Genomic DNA, 21,567 nt, shown 5'->3' on the forward strand with positions numbered 1-21,567 from the left:
AGGGGTAGTGTAATTGTCAGGCACACTGGATGTAAAATCAGGGTGTATTCACGATGAATAGAGCTAAGAACTAAAGGTGGAGCTGGAAATATTACCCAAGGAGCCTTATGGGAAAAGCTATGAAAGAGAAGGGCTTGATTGAAAAACAAAAAAGAGGCTGTAATGGGCATTTCTGTGATGGTGGCTGCTCGTCAACCATTGCCTCTTCTGGTGATAGCACTGCACCCGACTGTGGGGGGGGGGGGTGGTGGTGGAGCTGCTTCTCCTCCTGAAGGTAATCTTGTCGGATTGTCAGCCAACGTGCCCTGCCCTATGAGCTCAAAGTCAGTCTCTCCCTCTTTCTTAATTTTGCCTCTTCTGAAGATAGGTAGTATAGGAAAACAAAAATAATCAGAACTGATTCATATTCCTTGGAAAAGCTATAGACTAGCTCCTCCTGCTGTAATCCCTGGAAGTGCCCTAGTCCTGCCCTGGCCAGGCCAGATTTTCAGCTCTTCCTTTGATATGGAAATCAATTCCCTATTTGCTTCAGTTAGCTAATGTCAGCGCTTGTTGCTTGCAACCAGGATACCATAAGTATAGGAGACCTTTCTGAGCTTTTTGTGTGGGGACCCAGCCAAATCAGTCACTGGTAGAAGGTTAAGTTGCTTAGCCATCTGTGGGTCACACCCCTAGAAACAGAGGGACAGGCACAGAATTAAGCCTAGCTAAAAATAATTTAATGTCTGAAAATATGCCAGCTCATTTATTTTAGCTATTAAATAAACTGGGTGTAGTGGTGCAAATGACAAAAAAAAAAAAAAAAATCCAGACAGTTTGTAAGAGAGAAAAACCTCCAATCACCTCATAGCGTTTATGGCCTGGAGTTAATAATAACTACAAAGTGCTTAATAGGTAGGTATAGGGGATGGTTAATTTCCCCCAACTCAACAATTTATCTGGATTTGCCTGATGACATCTGACCTACTTTTCAGCATTCCAGGCAGTAATTACCCAAAGCCCTCCCCAAAGTCTCAGTCTATAAAATCCTCCTTTTCATAAGATTTAGCAAGCCTTTAGTGTGTTCCTATAGCACTTCAAAGTCACACTGGCACCAGGGGAGTGTTTTTAAAACATACGATGCACAAAGTGCATTCTGGGGTGTTTCAGGCTTAAGACAAAACTGCGGAGACACAAACATCAGGTACCTGAATCTGGAGGGAATCATTGGGATGTGGGGAGAACAGTGGCAGAAAGCTGTGGGCTCCTGTTTATCTAATCAAGCAAACAAAAGAATACTAGGTGGATCTAGTCTGCACCGGACAATGGGCAATTCTGAAGTGCATCATGGTCTGAAGGACGGAATGATTTTTCGGTTGGGTCGGGCAGGCCTGGGTATGGCAGAGCAAAGGCTTAGTTGCACCCAAAGCCCGCAGGCCTGGGTATGGCAGAGCAAAAGCTTAGTTGCACCCAAAGCCCGTTTCCATACATCTGTAGCTTCCACTTCTCTTGCTATTTATGTGCATTGTAGATAGGGATGACGTAGTTACTGTAACGTGCTCCATCTGCAAAATTAAAATACCTACCTTCTCCTAAGCTGAGAAAAGAGTTTGGAGAAAATATTTATTAACTGTTTCCAGGTTCTATGTCTGCTAAACGTTTCTCAAAAGAGAGTTTGATGTGCTTGGGGGGATACAGTAATTTTTTTTGTTGTTCTAGAACAGCACTGACCAATAATGGTAGCTGCTATCCACATGTGACTATTAAAATTAGGCGCAATGACCAACAGCCTATAATAGGTTCTCAATACGTGTTTCCAAAATTCGATTGACAGAAAAACTGCAGTTCCTTAGAAATGATACCTATTTATTTTTCATTACAAAAAAGTTCATTAAATACATTGGAAAATACCAAAAAAAGTCCGAAAGTTTTTCATATACTCGTAATTTCATCTTTTTAGTTATGCATACTTTTTTAAAGTTGCAATTATACTAGAGTTTGAAACTTCATGGTTTACACTGTGTAATTATGTTCTCTGGTTAGACCTGTTGTGCATCGAGTCCGAAGAGGTGGACTCTTTATGAAAGATTATTTGATGGGGGGGAGGAGGTGAAGGAACTTTCGCAAATCCTCTTCTTTAAGCATCCTTCCCTGGTACCTATCTTACACCTGAATGGCATTTTAAGACCATCCTTTGACACGTGAAAAGAAGGGGTGTAGCTAATTTACACTGCCTATTAAGTCCCCACAGGTAAAGTCGCAACCAAAGCAGAAAAGAAAAAAGTCTGGGCGGGACGCCTGGGTGGCTCAGTCGTTAAGTGTGTGCCTTGGGCTCAGGGCGTGATCCCAGAGTCCCGCATCAGGCTCCTCCGCTGGAAGCCTGCTACTTCCTCTCCCACTCCCCCTGCTTGTGTTCCCTCTCTCGCTGGCTATCTCTCTCTCTCTGTCAAATAAATAAATAAAATCTTAAAAAAAAAAAAGTCTGGGCAGCTGGGTGATGTATTTGTTAGTAACAAATATCCCCAGCATTAACCCAAAGCGTTTGCTTCGGCCTTGTGGGGGCGGGGGCTTCTCGCCTTGTCAGGTCCACTTCTCGCCAGTCGGGGTGTGGTGGGAGGAGTACCATGCGTTGGCCTCCTGGCAGCCGTGGGCAAACCCTGGGACCAGCGTCTGTGGTCCAGGCGGGATAGGAGCGTGCGGGGGCGGGGCCCAGGGGCGCCAAGCGCACGCCTCCAGGCCCGCGCGCCGGTCACGTGACGCACGGACCCGGCACAAATAATCGTGGGGCGAGCTGTGCGGAGGGGCGGCGCCATCTCGCAGACCAGCGCTTCCTCGCGGAGTCTTGCCTGGTCACCTCGCGCTCCGCCCCGTCCCCGGTGCCGGGACCCCGGAGACCGTCCTTCCGCAGGGCCGCAAGTCCTCTGGTAGTGCCAGCTAGAGTCGCTGCCGGCCTTTTCATCGTCGTGGCCCCCCCCAGCTCCGGGAGCTCTGGGAGCCCGGGTGACCGCGTAGGTCAGTTTCCGTGGCCGGTTCCTATGTGAGCGTGTTCCCCTCTGCCTGGTGCTCGGGGAAGATCTGTCTGCCCCTGGTGGGGGGTACGCGGGCCTCTTCCGCGGGTCGCCGAGGCCGGTCAGAGTCGTGGCGTGGCGACGCTGGGCTCCTAGCCCGAGTTCGGTTTCCCCGGGGCCGCTGGCTCTCCAGCGCTGCAGCGAAGTTAATTGTTAAAAGTAGCAAGATGTGGTGTATGTTGCACTTCCCCTCCGCGTGCTACGATTTCGTGCTGGTGCCACATGCATTCCCTGCCAAGTCATCAGCTGCGTGCTTTCTCGGTACTTGGACGTGTGCATCATAACTTTTAGTTTTCTACTACCGTGAAGAGACGATTGATTCTCAGTGGAAGTCACGAGCTGCCCATGTGACCATCTCGCAGTGTGCCTTGTGGTCAATTCGACAAGCATGGAAGACTATCAAAGGGATTCAGAAACAGTATGAAAGATTGCAGCTGCACAATAGGGACGGTTCATTTACCCGGTGGCCCTACTGATTAGCAGAAGGCGTTGAAAGGGTTTTTCTGACTTAGTTAATATTAGGTTTTCGTTGTCAAAGTCGTTGCTTTATGCAGACTAGGTTGTGAAGTTGAGCTGTTGGCGTTGTGATATTAAGCTAACTTAAATAAGGCTGCTCCAATTTGCAAACTTAGCGATTAGGCTCTTGTGGAGTTGATAATATAAAATTAGCTTTAACATCCGTGATGTGTTGTCCCTGAAAGCTTCAGCCTTAGCATTGTAGTTGATAAATTCTGAATAGAGTTCAGAATATCCTCACCTCTGCTAAGTATTTGGAAGATAATTTTGTTGACTTATTTTAAAGTCTAGCGATGTTCGCGTACTAACCCTGAGAACGAGTTTTACGCAACCAGTATCGTAGGTGTAATTTCTGAATCCACCCAGTTGAAATTTTAAAGATCTCTGCGTTAATTACAGAATGGTTACAAAATCCACCCTCTTCTCATCCCCTAGTTCTACGGGAGGGGGGAAAAACGGTCAGTAACAGTTTTAAAACTTATCGCCCTTTTGTTTTCTCCCTGGCAGCATCGAACATTTGATATTCAGAACAGGAGTTAACTGCCGCCAAGTTGAGTAGATCTATCTGGAGCAGTTGTTTTAACTCTGTGCAGACTTTTGCCAAGGTCTGTTTATCAGATGACACTTGCTAAATATCTCAGCAGAATCTTGTCAGCAGAAATTGGTGGTGGGTGGCTAATCCTTGTCTCTGGGGGCCCTTCAGTCTTGGAGGTATTATTCAAGCTGGACTTAACACCTGTAAATCAGAGCAGCTAGAAGTTGTTTCAACAAAAGCATCGCTCCCCCCACTCTTCCCTTAAGACAGAGGGAAGTACTTGTTTGGAATCAACAAGTAGGAGAATACAGCCAGTTTTTTTTTGTTTTGTTTTTAGGGATGTCATGGTGCAGCGCCTGTTAAATTTTTCTACTGGTGGCTTTTACAGATACATCTGTATATTTAATCTTTTCAAGTTGGAACTCTGTAGCCCTTTCTTACCTTTTTCCATGACTAAAGCTGAGCTTTTGTAGCTTCTGTGTATTCACCAAGAAGAGTAGTAGAAAGTAGAAATCAGTTTAACAAATATGTGAAGGAGAGAATGAGCTAGCAAGTGCAGATGAGAAATTTGAAGTGGTTAGGAACCTTGTCCCTTCTTTTAATACAAGTCTGGTGGTAATCAGAACTTTGATGACTAAATTCTTTCCAGTTCCTAGAAAGAGGGCAGCTGTAACCCGTGTAGGCACCCAATTATACCAATCTTGCCAGAATTCATTAATGAAGTGTTAGAAAAGATGCCGTCAGGTACTCTGTACAATCCATACTGATGATCATGATGTCCTATAAGTATCTTATAGGGTGCTTTTGACCCCTAGAAATGTTGGATTTTTCCCTCACTTACCTGACTTAAGCCACTAGAAGGTGAGCAAGTTTAAGAAATAGTTCTAAAGCTTTTTCACTGACATGTTGTTGACCTACAGTGTTACTAGTTTTCAGGTGTACATCCCGGTTATTGCACAGTTCAATACGTTAAGCTATGCTTACCATGATAAATGTAGTCACTGTCTCCCACCATACGCAATTTTAACACTTCTAGTAAGAGGAACTACTGGGTCACTAGCTTCGAGTTCTTGTATTAGCCAGCAAATAGGAAACTTCTGTGGGTGAAAACAATCTTTAAGTCGGTCTTCCTATAGTGTGACAGTGGAAAGTAACCACATGTTTTTACTTTGTTAAAGCTTTTCTTTAAAGAGAAACTTCTGAGGATATGGTAGATGACAGGTCAGTATTATGTATACCTAATTTGATTAAGTTTAGAAGATAATTTTCAAATGTGAAATAACCAAAATGGAAAACATTTAAATACCTTTTATCTAAAATTTAAGGAATTTTACCATTAGAAGGTAACTCCTTGTTAGAGTATTTTTACTATCTAGAACTGGATTTATCAGATATGTGGACTTCTCTGCCCTTTGCTTCTACAGATCCAAACTGCTTGAAACAGTAAAGTTTTCAGAATCTGTCAAGTTCAAATCCAAATCAGGGTTGCAGCTAAGAGTTCTTGGTTATTGCAGCACCTAAAATGTATAGCAACCTAAGACTGATGTAAAGAATTTCACAAAGCAGGGCCAACAAGCTTACATAATTTTCACATTTCGATTGACACTTTTAACCAAATAAAGGTAAAATACATGGCAAGTAGGATTGTTCTTTTATTATGTTTGTAGGGCATCCAGGTCCGTGTGAATACATAACGAATATGAGTAAGAGAAAATAGTGTAAGTATGTCAAATATAAAGTTAATAATTTGGAATAAACAATTTTACATTAACTTCAATGGTTTACAAACTGTAGTGGGACATATTACAATTTTAGCTACTTCTCTATCTTTCCTCCAAAGGAGGCAATTCTGTCTATCAGGGCATGAAGGCTTATTGGAGGGAAGTTGTGAAATTTCACTGAATTAAAAATCAAGTGACTTTTAACTTTATTTTTAAAAGAAGTGAGTACTTCCTAAAATAGACTTGATAATTTGTTTTCCTTAAATTGCCATGTTTTGGATGTCTCATTTTAATTAGTAAATCTTCTTAAAATGAAGGGATTAAGCCATAATTCAGATTTAACTTCCTTAATGCTCACAGGAACCATAACTAGAATCAGTTTAATTTTAGAGGCTGAATTGAGTTTTATGAAATGTATAACTTTAACAACATTGCCTGCCTTGAACAGAAGTTCTTGATTCTGGTTGTGGCTTTATCATACACTTGGTAAGTAACTTTACCTTTGTACTTTTCAGTTTTTTCATCTCTAAAAATAGTGTTAGGTAAAATATGAATCTGTCTACCATTGTTGAATTTCTAAAACATTGTATTTATGTAATTGTTATTACAAATTTATAGGTTGTTTTTTTGTTTGTTAAGATTTTATTTGACAGAGTAAGAGCAGGGGGAACAGCAGGCAGAGGGAGATGCAGGCTCGCCACTGAGCAGGCAGCCCCATGCGGGACTTGATCCCGGAACCCTGGGATCATGAGCTGGGCTAAAGGCAGATGCTTAACCGACTGAGCCACCCAGGTGCCCATAAATTTATATATGTTTATTTGTACACACGTACATGCATACACATAGGTATATGATCACGTTAGAGAACTCACTGATGATTTGCTAGGAGTTAGTAAGATTGAGGGCAAAATTTATTTCTTGCTCATGCCATGTTCTTACATAGTTCAATTCTTAATATTTTCCTCACATTAAAAGAATGATAATGGGGGGGGAATCCCCACACAATTGAGTTGTTAGCTACTTTGGAATGCAGTGCTAACTAAGCACACAACAGATTTTTATGTTAGGTTTAGTTTGTAAAATATGTTCATAAATGTAGTTTTTCTGACTATTCAGATTCCTAGTATACATTGTGTTTCAAATATAATACCAAGCGTAAAAGCAGTATCTGAGAATTTTTAAAATCACAACATGTGGTCATGGTAAATTTTGAATAATTAGGTTGGTTCCCTTTGACTTTGATAGTACAAAAGCTATTTGACAACTGTAAAAGCCGTATTTCAGATGCTCTCACTTTTTTTATTGTAAAATACACCTGATATAAAATTACTTTTTTTTTTTTTTTACCATTTTTAAGTATGCTATTCCGTGGCATTAAGTACATTCACACTGTTGTGCAAGCATTACCACTATCCATCTCCAGAACTATTTCGTCATCCCAAACAGGAACTCTGTACCCCTTAAACGGGAACTCCCCACTCCCTTCTCCAGCTCCTAGTAACCAATATCCTAGTTTCTATATATTTGTCTACTCTGGGTACCTCCTATAAATGGAACCATATAAAATCTGTCCTTTTGTGTCTGACTAATTTCACTTAGCATAATATGTGTAAGGTTTGTTAATGTTGTAGTGTCAGAATTTTCAAGGCTGAATAATCATTGTATGTAGCTACCACACTTTTTTTTTTTTCCCTATTCACCTGTCACTGGACACTTAGATTGCTTCCACCTCTTGGCTATTGTGAAGAATGCTGCTGTGAATGTGGGTGAACAATTATCTGTTCCAGTCCTTTCCCTAATTCTTTTGGGCATATTGTGGGTCCTGTGGTAATTCTGTGTATAATTTTTGAGAAACTGCTATACTTTCCTGACATTTTAGGATGCCCAGTTAAATGCTGTTACATGTATGATTGAAAAAAGTTTGCCTGGATATTTTTGAATCTTTTTAAATACTGTTAACTCAAAGGACAAATTGTTTAGTATTTCGAGTTTATGGTACTCAGGTGAATTAGCTCTGATTGTTGAACTTTATTCTTTGATTTCGCCAGGAATTTTCTACTTTGATTCTGTAGAAATTAAACTTGAACAGTAAAAGTAGCAATTCAACTTACAGTTGACCTCCAACCAAATTTAGCAAGTCACAATTGTCCTTTAGGCTACAAGTTTTAGGGTCTTTGCCAAGATCTCAGAGTTGGGGAGGCTACAGAATTTATCAGCTGTATTGAATGGGCATTTAGTGGCATGGACTATCAAGTATGGGGATCAGTTTAATTAGGTAATTTACAGTGTTCATAAAACAAAATACAAACTTCCTTTCTACCAAATAATTTAGGAGCCTAGCTTCCTCGGTGGACCTTGGAGGAGAGGAAACAAGGCAAAATAGTCTGGAGTCTCCCAGTTTTTGAAGTTCAAAATATTTTTTTTGTTTAGTTATTTCCTTGAAAACATTCTCTTGGTTATTAAAAATCTCAAATTTTAAAAAGAGAGCTTAGAATTGCATGAATGTGAAAAGAGCAGTTGAAAATATCCACAAGATGATGAAAAATACTTGCTGATAGGCTATGGCTCAAATCCATTCTGATCAGCTGCGTTAAGGAATTGTCTTTTTCTTAAACATCAGAGACCAAGCGCTTTTCTGAAACAAGCTCATGATTCCAAAGAAATTTTTTTTTTTTAATCTGTTCAACATGTGAATTTGGATTCTTTTATTTTGCTTTTTTCTAAGGTTAACTATTAATCCTAGAACTTATTTATAAATTAGAGATGCATCAAATTAAATAGTAATACTTAGTAATTCTAGAGTATTTTTTTTTTCAAGTTATCTTTTTTTGGTATGATTTTAATTTCCTGTGGCATATAAGAAAAAAGAAAAAAACCACTTTGGGCGCCTGGGTAGCTTGGTTGGTTAAGCCTTGGACTCTTGGTTTCGGCTCAGGTCATGATCTCTGGTTTTTGAGATCTAGCCCTGCATCAGGCTCCCAGATCAGCGGGGTGTCTGCTTCAGATTCTCTCTCCATCTTCTTCAGCCGCCCCCCCCTTGCGTGTGCGTGCGTACTCTATCTCTCTCAAATCTTAGAAAATCTTAATTTTGTTATTAAGTAAAGGTGTACCACTTAGAGGCATGGCCTTTATTCTTTCCTGTGGGAGGTAGAATTGCTTTGTTCTTAGAGAACTAAATCTATGTCCATTCTTCTGCCCATCTATTTAATGTGTTTTTTTTTTTTTTAAGATTTTATTTATTTATTCGACAGAGATAGAGACAGCCAGCGAGAGAGGGAACACAAGCAGGGGGAGTGGGAGAGGAAGAAGCAGGCTCATAGTGGAGGAGCCTGATGTGAGGCTCGATCCCAGAACGCCAGGATCACGCCCTGAGCCGAAGGCAGATGCTTAACCGCTGTGCCACCCAGGTGCCCCACCATCTATTTAATGTTTTATTTCCTGGTGTGTTCTAGGCACCTTGCTAGGTACTGGAAATATAGTGAGGAACATAATGGATATGGGACCCTTGTCCTATTCAGGTTCACAGCGTAAGGAATTCCAAAGAAATGACCACATGAATCCTTACAGACTGAAATGTGGCAAATATGGTGAGGGATCTAGTTGAGGTTGGGAATGGAGAGGGGAAGTCAGATCTCCTGAGGGATGTGGATAGTAACCGATTTGTACACTTGTCCCTACAATACTTCTCAGTTCCCCTAGTTTAAGGCCTGGTTTTATTCATTAATGAGCCATCAGAGTTCAGGGCAATACCGGGAATGTGGTAAGCCCTCAATTAAGTCTTCTTGTGACACTAGTGACAGGGAAGGCAATGGTGGCCCTGGTGGTGGTAGGGAAGCTGCAGCTTTATGTGGATATCACATTGGAAGGTTGGATACCTTCCTAGCCCATGCTGATGACTCCTTGGATGCCTGCCTAAGGCACATGGTTTTAGATAGTGGTGGATATTCTAAAATTCAGGTCTACATAGTCAGCAGTGAACTCTTCGTTATGAATCTTAAATGGAGAAGGTGTCATGAATGGTTCTATGCCCTGGTTTGGAACTGTTTCTTTGTAGCATAGTTGGAAGGAACATAAAGATGATTATACTCATCTAGTTAGTACTGCTAGCATTTTTAGGAAGTTTATTCAGTTTTTAAGTTACAGGTATTTTTGGAGTTGTGCTATTTTGACTGTGTTAGAGCCACTGAGAAATTATCTTGCTATAAAATGTATTCTTACTGTTTTCTGCTCTTAACACAAAATGATTTGTTCATGGAAGTAAGTTTTAAATGTATATGTGACTTTATAACTTGTTTCTACTGGGAGATAAAGTGTCTGCCTCTCCCCACCCCCACTCCTTTCTAAAGTAATAGAAGTTTATAAAAGAAGTGTAGGGGAAATGTATTAGGAATTTATCTTCAAGGTTATTACTTAAGTCCTCAGTTTTACAGTCAGCAGACTTCTGGAATTGGCTAGGCCTGCTGATAGTCTTTAGTTTTGATGGATGTGGGGTTAAAATTGCTTTGAAAATGAGAGCATGTCTAAGTTAATTTTTGCATCAAACAGGCACCTCCATTAAAACCTATGGGAGTTAGGCAGAGAGCAGTAAGAGATTTTTTTTTTTTTCCTGCGTTGGTGAAATTTAACTGGCTTTGTACCCTTAATTTTAAAATAAAACTATATTTTATTTACCTCTTATATGTTGAAATCTGGGACTGTGCTATCTTCAGTTTTCTTTTTTTTTTTAATGATTTTTTATTATGTTAGTCACCATACGGTACATCCCCGGTTTCTGATGTAAAGCTCGATGATTCATTAGTTGCGTATAACAGTGCACCATGCAATACGTTCCCTCCTTACTACCCATCACCGGTCTATCCCATTCTATCTTCAGTTTTCTTTTTCAAGATGGCTTTGGCTACTTGGTCTTTTGTGATTCCATACAAATTAGGATTGTTCTAGTTCTGTGAAAAATGCTGTTTGTGTTTTGATGGGGATTGCATTAAATGTGTAGATTGCTTTGGATCATATGGACATTTTAATGGTATTTGTTCTCCCAGTCCATGAGTATGGAATATCTTTCCATTTGTTTTTGTCATCTTCAATTTCTTTCATCAGTGTTTTATAGCTTTAAGAGTATAGGTCTTTGATCTTCTTGGTTAAGTTCATTCCTAGGTATTCTGTTATTTTTGTTGAAATTGTAAATGGGATTGTTTTCTTTCACTTTCTGCGACTTCATTATTAGTTTATAGAAATGCAGTGAATTCCTGTATGATTTTTGTATCCTGTGACTACTGAATTCATTTATCAGTTCTGATAGTTTTTTGGTGGAATCTTTGGGGTTTTCGGTGTTTAGTATCACATCTGAAAATAGTGAAAGTTTTACTTCTTCCTTACTTATTTGGGTGCCTTTCATTTCTTGTCTCATTGCTGTGGCTAGGACTTCTAGTAATATGTTGAATAAAAGTGTTAGGAGTGTATATTCTTGTCTTGTTCCTGATGTTAGGAGAAAAGCTCTCAGTTTTTCATCATTGAGTATGATGTTAGCTGTAGGTTTTCCATATATGGCCTTTATTATGTTGAGGTGTGTTCCCTTTAAACCTACTTTGCTGAGGATTTTTATGAAGAATGGATGCCGTGCTTTGTCAAATGCTTTTTCTGCATATAGTTAAAGGATAAAAACCGTATGATCATTTCTCTGTTGATGTATCACTTCGATTTGTGAATATTGAACCACCTTTGCAAAATCCCAGGCATAAATCCCACTTGATCATGGTGTATGATTTCTTTAAATGTATTGTTGGATTTGGTTTGCTAATATTTCATTGAGGATTTTTACATCTGTGTTCATCAGACGTATTGGCCTATAGTTCTTTTTTTGTAGTGTCTTTATCTGGTTTTGGTATCCGGGGAATGCCGGCCTCATGGAATGAATTTGGAAGCTTTCCTTACGCTTATTTTTTTTTTGGAATAGTTTGAGAAGAATAGGCATTATTATTCCTTGAAATGCTTGGCAGAATTCATCTGTGAAGCCATCTGGTCCTGGACTTTTGTATTTTAGGAGTTTTTGACTGCTGATTCAATTTCATTGCCAATAATCTGTTCACATTTTCTGTTCTTGATTCAGTTTCAGGAGAGTTATATGTTTCTAGGAATTTATCCATTTCTTCTGTTCAATGTGTTGGCACTAATTTTTCATAACATTCTCTTACAATCTTTTATATTTCTGTGGTGTCGATTATTTCTCTTTCACTTCGATTTTATAGGAGTTCTCTCAGTCTCTGAGTCTGGGTAAAGGTTTATCAGTTCTTAAAAAAAAAAAAAAAACTAGCTCCTGTCTCATAGACATTTTTGCTGTCATTTTTAATATTCACATAGCTTTCTACAGTTCTATATTTTCATATAGTATCCTGGGTTTTTGCAGAATATGATTTCATTCTCTAAAGATTAGGTGTTATTTAACTTTTTCTCTGAAATTTTTTCAAGGTGTTTTGTTTTTGCTTTTGTGGTTTTTTTGCCCCTTTGGTTCTAGACTCTTCAGTGTTTTAGAGGTTTTATTCAGATGCCTTGTCACCCTTAGTTATTGGCTTTTAATAGAAACTAGAAAGCTGATTGGAAATTGAGAAAGTAGGGGAGCCTGTTGACTATCAACTCTACTGCAGGATTCATCTGGCTTAGCCATTTGTTGGGAGCTGCTGGCATCATCTAGGAATATGTTATCCTTTAGAGACTTTTAACTAGCTTAGTCTTCTCTCAGGGGCTGGAGCCTGGCTTGTCAGCATTAGGAATGCTGATTAGGGAAGAGGGTTGGGGGTCATGGTGTTCACTGTGCATAGGCCGCTGCTTTCTGAAACGATCCTTCAACTGTCTTCCATCCTCCAGTCTGTAGAATATTTCTTCTAGCCTTTTTAAAGAATTTATTTAACCAGTTCCCTATTGATAGATATGGACTTATTAATCTCCTTTTAATTATTGTAAATAATGCAGTCCTTATGAACATGCTTATAAAATAATCTCATGTAAGTATTTCTGTAGGATAGATTCCTAGAAGTAGTTTCCCTGGGAAAGTAAATAGTATAGGTGTATTTAAAAAAAATTTTTTTTAATCATAAAATACACAAGATAAAATTTACTATCTCAGAAATGTTTACACTTCAGTGGTATTAAATATATTAATAATGTGTCCTCCCATCCCACCATTCAGCTTTAAAACTTCTCTTACAAACTGAAATTCTGTATCCAATAAATCCCCATTCTCTTCTCCCCCAAGTCCCTGGCAACCACCATTCCACTTTCTTTCTCTGATTTTGACTACTGTGCTCTACGTACCTCATAGAAGTGGTATCATGCAGTATTTGTCTTTCTGTGACTGCCTTATTTCACTTAGTGTAATATTCTGATAGTTAATCCATGTTTTAGCATATTGCAGAAATTTCTTTCTTTTTAAACATTGAAAAATATTCCATTGTATGTATATACCATATTTTGCTTAACTGTTCATCTGCTGGTAGACACTTATGATGTTTTCATGTTTTAGCTATTGTGAATAATGCAGCCATGAACATAGGTGTACAAATACCTCTTCAAGACCTCACTTTCAGTTCTTTTGGGTATATACCCAGAAATGGAATTGCCAGATCATAGGGTAAATTTATTTTTAATTTTTTGAGAAATCACTAATTTGTTTTACACAGTGGCAGTACCATTTTATATTCCTACTAACAGTGCACAGGATTCTAATTTTTTCAAATCCTTGACAATACTTGCTTTCTGCTTTTTCATAGTAGCCTTCTGAATGGATGTGAAGTGATATCTTATTGTAGTTTTAATTTGCATTTTCCTAGTGATCAGTGATGTGGACCATTTTTTCATGTCTTTATTTTTCCATTTGCATATTTTCTTTAAAATATTTATTTGAGAGCCCATGTGTTGGGGGGGAGGGCGAGAGTGCGCGTGTGCACAGACTCCCTGCTGAACGGGGAGCCCAATGTGGGGCTCAATCCCAGAACCCCGAGATCATGACCAGAGCTGAAGGCAGATGCTTAACCTGCTGAACCATCCAGACACCCTGGCCATTTGCATATTTTCTTTGGAGAAATATCTATTCAAGTACTTTGTTTTGAATTGGGATTTGTTTTTAAAGACTTTATTTACTTGAGAGAGAGTGAGAGCAAGCAAGCACGAGTAGGGGGAGGGGTAGAGGGAGAAGCAGATGCCCCGCTGAGCAGGGAGCCTCTATGCCAGGATCCCAGGATCATGACCTGAGCTGAAGGCAGAGGCTTAACCAGCTGAGCCACTCAGGCGCCCCTTGAACTGGGTTTTGAGGTCTAGAATTTCTCTGTATATCTTGGATATTAGTCTCTTATCAGATACATGATTTGCGAATATTTTCTCTCATCTTGTGACTTGTCTTTTAACTCTGATAGTCTTCTGATGCACAGAATTTTAAAATTTTCGTGGTGTCCACTTTGTCTATGTTTTCTTTTGTTAGCCATATCCTTGTTGTTCTATCCAAGAAATCATTGCCAAAGCCAATGTCATGAAGCTTTTGCCCTATGTTTTCTTCTGAGTTTTAAGTCATATATTTAGATCTTTGATCCAATTTGAGTTAGTTTTTTAATATGTTAGGTAAAGGTTCAACTTTATTCTTCTCCATGTGGATTTTGTTTCCCCAGCACCATTTGTTGACTGTCCTTTCCTCATTGAATTGTCTTGACACTCATAAAAATTCATTTGACCATATACACAAGGATTTATTTCTGGCTTCCCTGTTCTGTTCCACTGTTTTATATGTCTGTCTTTATGCCAGTATCACAGTGTCTGATTACGGTAACTTTGTAATAAGTTGGAAATCGGGAAGTATGAGTCCTCTAGCATTGTTCTCCTTTTTCAAGATTGTTTTGGCTATTTAGAGTTCCTTGAAATTTCATATGAGCTTTAGGATGGGTTTTTCTTCTTTTTTTTTCTTTTTTCTTTTTTAAAAGATTTTATTTATTTATTTATTTGACAGAGAGACAGCCAGTGAGAGAAGGAACACAAGCAGGGGGAGTGGGAGAGGAAGAAGCAGGCTCCCAGCGGAGGAGCCTGATGTAGGGCTCGATCCCAGAACGCGGGGATCATGCCCTGAGCCAAAGGCAGACACTTAATGACTGAGCCACCCAGGCGCCCCAGGATGGGTTTTTCTATTTCTACAAAAAACATTAGGATTTTGATAGGCATTGAATGTCTAGATTTCTTTGCATAGGATTCACATTTTAATAATGTTGTTTTATAATCCATGAATATGGGATTTGTTTCCAGTTATGCCTTCCATCTCTCTCAATATTTTGTAGTTGTATAAGTATTTCATCTCTTTGGTTAAGTGTTTTATTCTTTGTTTGATGGTATTATAAATTGAATTTTGTAATTTCCTTTTCAGATTATTTATTGCTAGTGTATAGAAATGCAGCTGATTTTTATGTTGCTCTTGTATCCTGACTTTTCTAAATTTATTTCTAAGAGCTTTTTTTGTTGAATTTTAATGGTTTCCTGTAAATATCCTCAGCAAACAGATAATTTTACTACTTCTTTCCCAATTTGGATGCTTTTTATTTCTTGTCTAAATTAACTGCTAGAATGCCCAATATTATGTTGACTAAAACTGGTGAAAGGGGGCATCCTTTCCTTGTTCCTAACCTTAGAGGAAAAGCTTTCCGTCTTTCACCTTTGAGCATGATGTTTGCTGTGGGTGTTTCACATATGGCTTTTATTAGGTTAAAATAGTTTCCTTTTATTTCTAGCTCTTTGAGGGTTTTTTTTTTTTTTTTAATCATGAAAAGTGTTGAATTTTGTCAGATGTGTTTTCTGCATCAATTGAGAGGATTGTGGGTTGTTCCCCCCCCCATTAATGCAGTGTATTTCATTGATCAATTTTCATATGTTGAACTATCCTTGCATTTCAGGAATAAATCCCACTGGGTCATGGTGTATATTCCTTTTAATACACTGCTGAATACAGTTTGCTAGTATTTTATTGAGAAATTTTCCATCAGTGTTCATAAGGGATATCAGTCTGTGGCTTTCTTATAGTGTCTTTGTCTGTGGTGTTAGTGTAATGGTGGCTTCATGGATGAGTTACAAAGTATTCCTTCCTCTTTGAATTTTTTAGAAAAATTTGAGAAGCATTAGTATCATTCTCCAGTGAAGCAGTCAAGTTTGGGAAGATTTTCTTTGGGAGATTTTGATTACGGATTTGACTTTTTTTTTTTTTTTTTAAGACTTTATTTGAGAGCGCGAGTGAGAGCACAAGCAGGGGGAAGCAGAAGTGGAAGTGGGAGAGGGAGAAGCAGGCTTCCCCTCTGAGCAGGGAGCCCAATGTGGGGCTCGATCTTAGGACCCTGAGATGATGACCTGGGTTGAAGGCTGACACTTAACCAACTGAGCCACCCAGGCACCCCTCAGTCTCTTTACTAGTTATGTATCTATTCAGATTTTCCATTTCTGCATGATTTTGTTTTGGTAGGTTTTGTGTTTCTAGGAATATGTCCATTTCTTCTAGGTTATCTGACTTGTTGGTAACATAATTATTCACTGTACTCTTAAAATGCTTTTTATTTTTGTAGGGTTGGTAGTAATGTCCTGATTTAGTAATGTTTCTGATTTTAGTAATTTGATTCTTTTTCCTTAGTCCAGCTAAGGGTTTGTCAATTTTGTTGATCATTTTGAAGATCATTGAAATGGTTTCATTGAATTTTTTGGTTTTTTCTATTCTCTATTTTGTTGCTTTCTGCTCTAATATTTTATTATTTTCTTCTAGCTTTGGGTTTAGTTTTTTGTTTTTCCCCTAGTTTCTTAATTTGCAACATTAGGTGGTTGTTTTGAGGTCTTGTTTTTCAGTGTAAGCATTTTTAGCTATCCATTGCCCTTATTGCTTTTGCCGTGTCCGATGTGTTGATACATTGTTTTCATTTTCATTTATCTCTAAATATTTTCTACTTTCCTTTGTGATTCATTTTTGATCTGGTTGTTTTTAAAGTATGTTTAGTTTCCACCATGTTGTGAATTTTCCTTTTTTTCCTTTAGTAATTCCTAACATTGTCCCTCTTGTGACCTAATCTGTGGCCTAACATATGGTCTATTCTGGAAAATGTTCCATACACACTTGAGAGAAATGTATATGCTCTTGTCAGAGAGAGTGTTCTGTGTATGTCTGCTAGATCTAGTTGGTTTATTGTGTTAAGTCCTCTGTTTCCTTCTACCTGTGTTCCTGTCCATTGTGAGTGGGGTATTGAAATTTCTGACTATTATAAAAGTGTTTCTTAAATTGTTTTTTTTTATATTTTTGATCTGTCATTGGGTGTTTGTAATTACTTTCTTGCTATATTAAACCTTTTATTAATATGTAATGTCTTTGTCTTTGGTAACCTTCTTTAATTTTGAGTTTATTGTGTCTGACATTAGTATAGTCATTTCTATTTTGATTACTGTTTGCAAGCAATATCTTTTTCTATCCTTTAACATTCTATCTATTTCTGTCTTTGACTCTAAAGTGCGTCTCCTGTAGACAGCATATAGTTGGATCATGTGTTTTTATCCATTCTGCCAATCTCTTTTGATTGGAGAGTTTAATCCATTTACATTTAAAATAATTACTGATAAGGAGGGACTTCTGTCATTTTGCTATTTTCTATATGCCTTATAGCTTTTTTGGTCCACTTACTGCATTGTCATCTTTTGTGTTTAGCTGATTTTTTTGGGGGGAGGGATATTTCCTTTTTTGTGTATTCTGTAGCTATTTGGGGGAGTTACTCTGGGGATTACATTTAACATCCTGAAGTTATAGCACTAATTTGAATCTATACTAGCTTAACTTAAAACACACAAAAACCTTGTTCCTTTATGCTCTGTTCCCACCCTTTTTGGTTACTGATGTCACAGAATTACATCTTTATATAGTGTATACTTAAAACCTAAACTAATAATTCTTTTGAATGGGTTAGTCTCTTAAATTACATAGAAAACGGATGCCTGGGTGGCGCAGTCATTAAGTGTCTGCCTTCAGCTCAGGGTGTGATCCCAGCGTTCTGGGATCGAGCCCCACATCAGGCTTCTCTGCTGGGAGCCTGCTTCTTCCTCTCCCACTCCCCCTGCCTGTGTTCCCTCTCTCACTGGCTGTCTCTGTCAAATAAATAAATAAAATCTTTTAAAAAAAATTACATAGAAAACAAGATTTGGAGTTATACACTGAAGTTATAATAATACTAGCTTTTAGAACTATTTTTTTTCTTTAAATGTATTACTCTCAAATCATGTAGAGCACAAAAAGTACAGCTATAAACCATTATTATAATAACACTAGCTGTAATTGCACATGTACTTCCCTTTATCAAGATGTTTATTTCTTTATATAGCCTTGAGTTACTGTCTAGTGTGCCTTTATTTTACCTCGCAGGACTCTCTTGAGCATTTCTTAAAAGGCAGGTCTAGTGGTATTGAACTCTCCTAGCTTTTGTTTTTCTGGGAATGTCTTAATTTCCTCTCACTTTCGAAAGGCAGTTTTGCCAGATACAGAATTCTTGGCTGAAAATTTTCTTTTTGTGCTATTTGCCCACTGCTGTCTGCCCTCCAAAGTTTCCGATGAGAAGTCTGCTGTTAATCTTACCCTGGATCTGATGACTCAGCTTCTCTCTTGCTTCGGTCCAGATTCTTTCTCTTGAAAATTAGATTATGTGGTGTATCTGAATTCCCCTTATTTGAAGTTCATTGACCTTCTTGGATGTTTATATTCATGTCTTTTATCTAATTTAGGAAGTATTCAGCTATTAGTTCTCCAAATACTCTATCCCTTGTTCTACCTCTTCTAGGACTTCCGTGATGCATGTTGATGTGCATTTTGGTGTCCTACGGGTCCCTTAAGCTCTGTTTGGATTTTAGTCTTTTTTCTTTTCATCAGACTCCATAATTTCCTATCTTTCAAGTTCGTGGAGTCTTCTCTCTCAAATCTGCCTTTGAATCCTTCAAGTGAATTTTTCATTTGTTGTACTTTCCAGCTCAAGAATTTCTTTGTTTCCTTTTAGATTTTCTATTTCTTTATTCATGTTTTCATCTTGTTTATACTCTTTATTGACTTTGTCCATCTTTCTTTAGATCTTCAAATGTCTTTTTGATATCTTTGTTTAGTATATTTGCCATCAGATCTTCTTCAGAGACTGTTTCTATTGATTCCCCCTGCCCCACCTTTGGGCCCTACTTTCCTGTTTCTTTTTATGCCTTGGAACTTTTTTCACTGTTGAAAACTGGACATTTGAATCTAATAAAGTAGTAACTCTAGATAGAGCAAATTCTCCTCCTTTCTCAAGGTTTTCTAATTTGTTGTATTTTTGGACTGTTATGGGCTGTTTCCATGCTGAGGGTTAGCCTGAGCTGTAAACTTAAGGTCTTCTCAGGTCTTTTTGGAGCCTTTTGGTGGTCATGAGCAGTTATGTTCTAATTTTCTCCATATATGCAGTTGTTTTTGAATGTCCCAGTCAATATTTTAAGATTTACTTGAGAGAGTGTACACGAGAAGGGAGGGGCAGTGGGAGAGAGAGGGAGACTCCCCCCTGAGCAGGGAGCCTGAAGCGGGGCTTGATTCCAGGACCCTGTGATCATGACCTGAGCTGAAGGCAGATGCTCAACTGACCAACCCACCCAGGTGCCCCTGAATGTTCTAGTCCTTAGTGTCTGGCTTTTAAAAAGGGGAGAAAGAGAAAAATGAAGGGGGAAAACAAAAGAGTGCTGGTCCTTTAAGTTCCCTGGATGTTCCGCCCACTGGAGGGGCTTAAAGCATCAGAGAGAGATGCTGCATCAGCAGTGGCTACTTGCCTCTTTGTCTGCATCTCTGATCAGAAGCAGCAATGATCAGGGCCCAGCTCTCCAATGTTTGGAGTATAGTGGTCCTTTTGCTCACCCTGGCTCCTGCAACCTGCTCCAGGAACACATGTACTCAGAGAGATGGGTAGCTGCTGCCTTACTAAGGGCTGAAATTGACATAAATTCATCACAATTTACCTTCCAAGCTTTCCCTGGTGGTTGTAAGCCTTCAGTAGGTCCCAGGGTTCCAAAATAGTTGCATTGGGCAGATTCTACCAGAGCAATTATTGCCTAGGTGGGGAAACAGATTCCTGGTGTTCCATGCTCTGCCATCTTAGAATCCTCCACAGGTGTATGTGTATTTTTGAAATTTACTTGATATTGCCAAATTGGAACCCTTCCTCCTGTGACATATGAAAAATTGTGTGCATTTATATTCATATTAGCAGTTTACTAGAGTGCACATTTTCTGTCCATGACAGCATTGGGCGTGTTTAATCTATCTTTCCTTCTTTCTTTCCTTCTTTCTTTCTTTTTAGTTGTACTGTTGACTTGCAATGTTTCATTAGTTTCAGGTGTATAATCTTTTTTATTTTTGCTAATCTTATAGGCAAAAAAATTAATTTATTTGCATTTATTTTTTAGTAAGAAAGAAAGCTATGTTCTGTGAATTGCTGTTCATAATATTTTGACAAATGCTTTAAATTTGGTTGTAGTCCTCTATATTTGGTTTGAGGCTTGGTAAAATATGAGAGAGAAAACAAAGGAATGATAAGTATGGTCATTCCTGGATCTTTATAATTTAGTTTTTTCTATTCAAGGTATTTTGCACAGGTGTTGAATGTGTTATATTTCAGCCTTATGTTTTTATAGTAATGACCATATTCTAATTTTATGTCTTGTTATTGTAATAAACAACTATTTGTAAAATATTGTGGGTCTATAAAAGCATTCTGTCCTACAATGTTACAACAGCTCATGAGGTTATTTGGAGATGAGGAAGCTGAGGATTTGAGAGATTAAGAAACTTGACTGAATGTCTAATGCATCTTTTCAATAATAAAAAGGGCAAAGGAGTCTCAGCGTCAAGTTCAGGCCCTGCAACTGATTCATTTAGTCAGTTCTTGTGTCTATCTTATTAGCTGCAAAGTGAAGATGATTTTTTTCCCTTTTTGTATTATCAGATAGTGTCCAAATGTGGATTATGCTATTAGATAATAGCAATATTATTATTTTTAAATCTAGAAATGAACAGTGAAGCAGAACAGCAGCTTCTCCATCATGCCAGAAATGGCAACGTTGAAGAAGTTCGACAGTTACTAGAAACCATGGAAAGAAATGAAGTAATTGCTGACATTAATTGCAAAGGTAAGCTTTGAGTGGACTTTTTAGCTTTCTCTTGTGACTATGCATCACTCTGTCACTTACTTAGCACTGATCTTTTTGGTCTTGCTAGAAATAAATTCTCATCTTTTATTCTAGAAAGAACCTTCATAAGAGTGTGTAAAAGGTCTCTTGTAGTCCTAAGTCAGAAATCGAGATCTAGTCTTAAGGTCTAGGGTCCATGACAATTTTATCAGTTATAAGATGCATACTATGATAGGGTATTGTAATTAAAGCAGCAGGTTTGAGTGTTTACTATATGCCCAGAGTTCTGTGAAGTACTTTGCAGGTGGTGGTAGGTAGGATCCCTGCCCTCACTGAGACTAGTGTAGTAGATTAATAGATCAGACTAGTCTATACTACACAGTATATACCAGAATATGGAACCCCAGGGTGTCATGAGATCCCATTGGAGAGATATGAAACTAGAACTAAAAGGATTAGCTTCTTTTTATTATTATTTTTTAAGATTTTATTTATGTATTTGATAGAGATACAGACAGCCAAAGAGAGAAGGAACACAAGCAGGAGGAGTGGGAGAGGAAGAAGCAGGCTC

At 38.4% G+C, this 21,567-nt stretch overlaps 1 protein-coding gene across 1 annotated transcript in view; it reads left to right on the forward strand.

Moving 5' to 3' along the window:
• Positions 1–2,847: 2,847 nt before the first annotated feature.
• OSBPL1A (oxysterol binding protein like 1A) overlaps positions 2,848–21,567 on the forward strand; it is a 222,853-nt gene continuing 204,133 nt past the window's right edge. The window contains exons 1-2 of the mRNA XM_040632633.1: positions 2,848–2,991; positions 20,874–20,996. Coding sequence (XP_040488567.1) covers positions 20,876–20,996 — 121 coding nt within the window. The 5' untranslated portion in view covers positions 2,848–2,991; positions 20,874–20,875. The remainder of the gene's footprint in view (positions 2,992–20,873; positions 20,997–21,567) is intronic.

This window comes from Ursus maritimus, unplaced genomic scaffold (assembly GCF_017311325.1).
Source record: "Ursus maritimus isolate PB19 unplaced genomic scaffold, ASM1731132v1 scaffold_18, whole genome shotgun sequence".
NCBI lineage: Eukaryota > Metazoa > Chordata > Mammalia > Carnivora > Ursidae > Ursus > Ursus maritimus.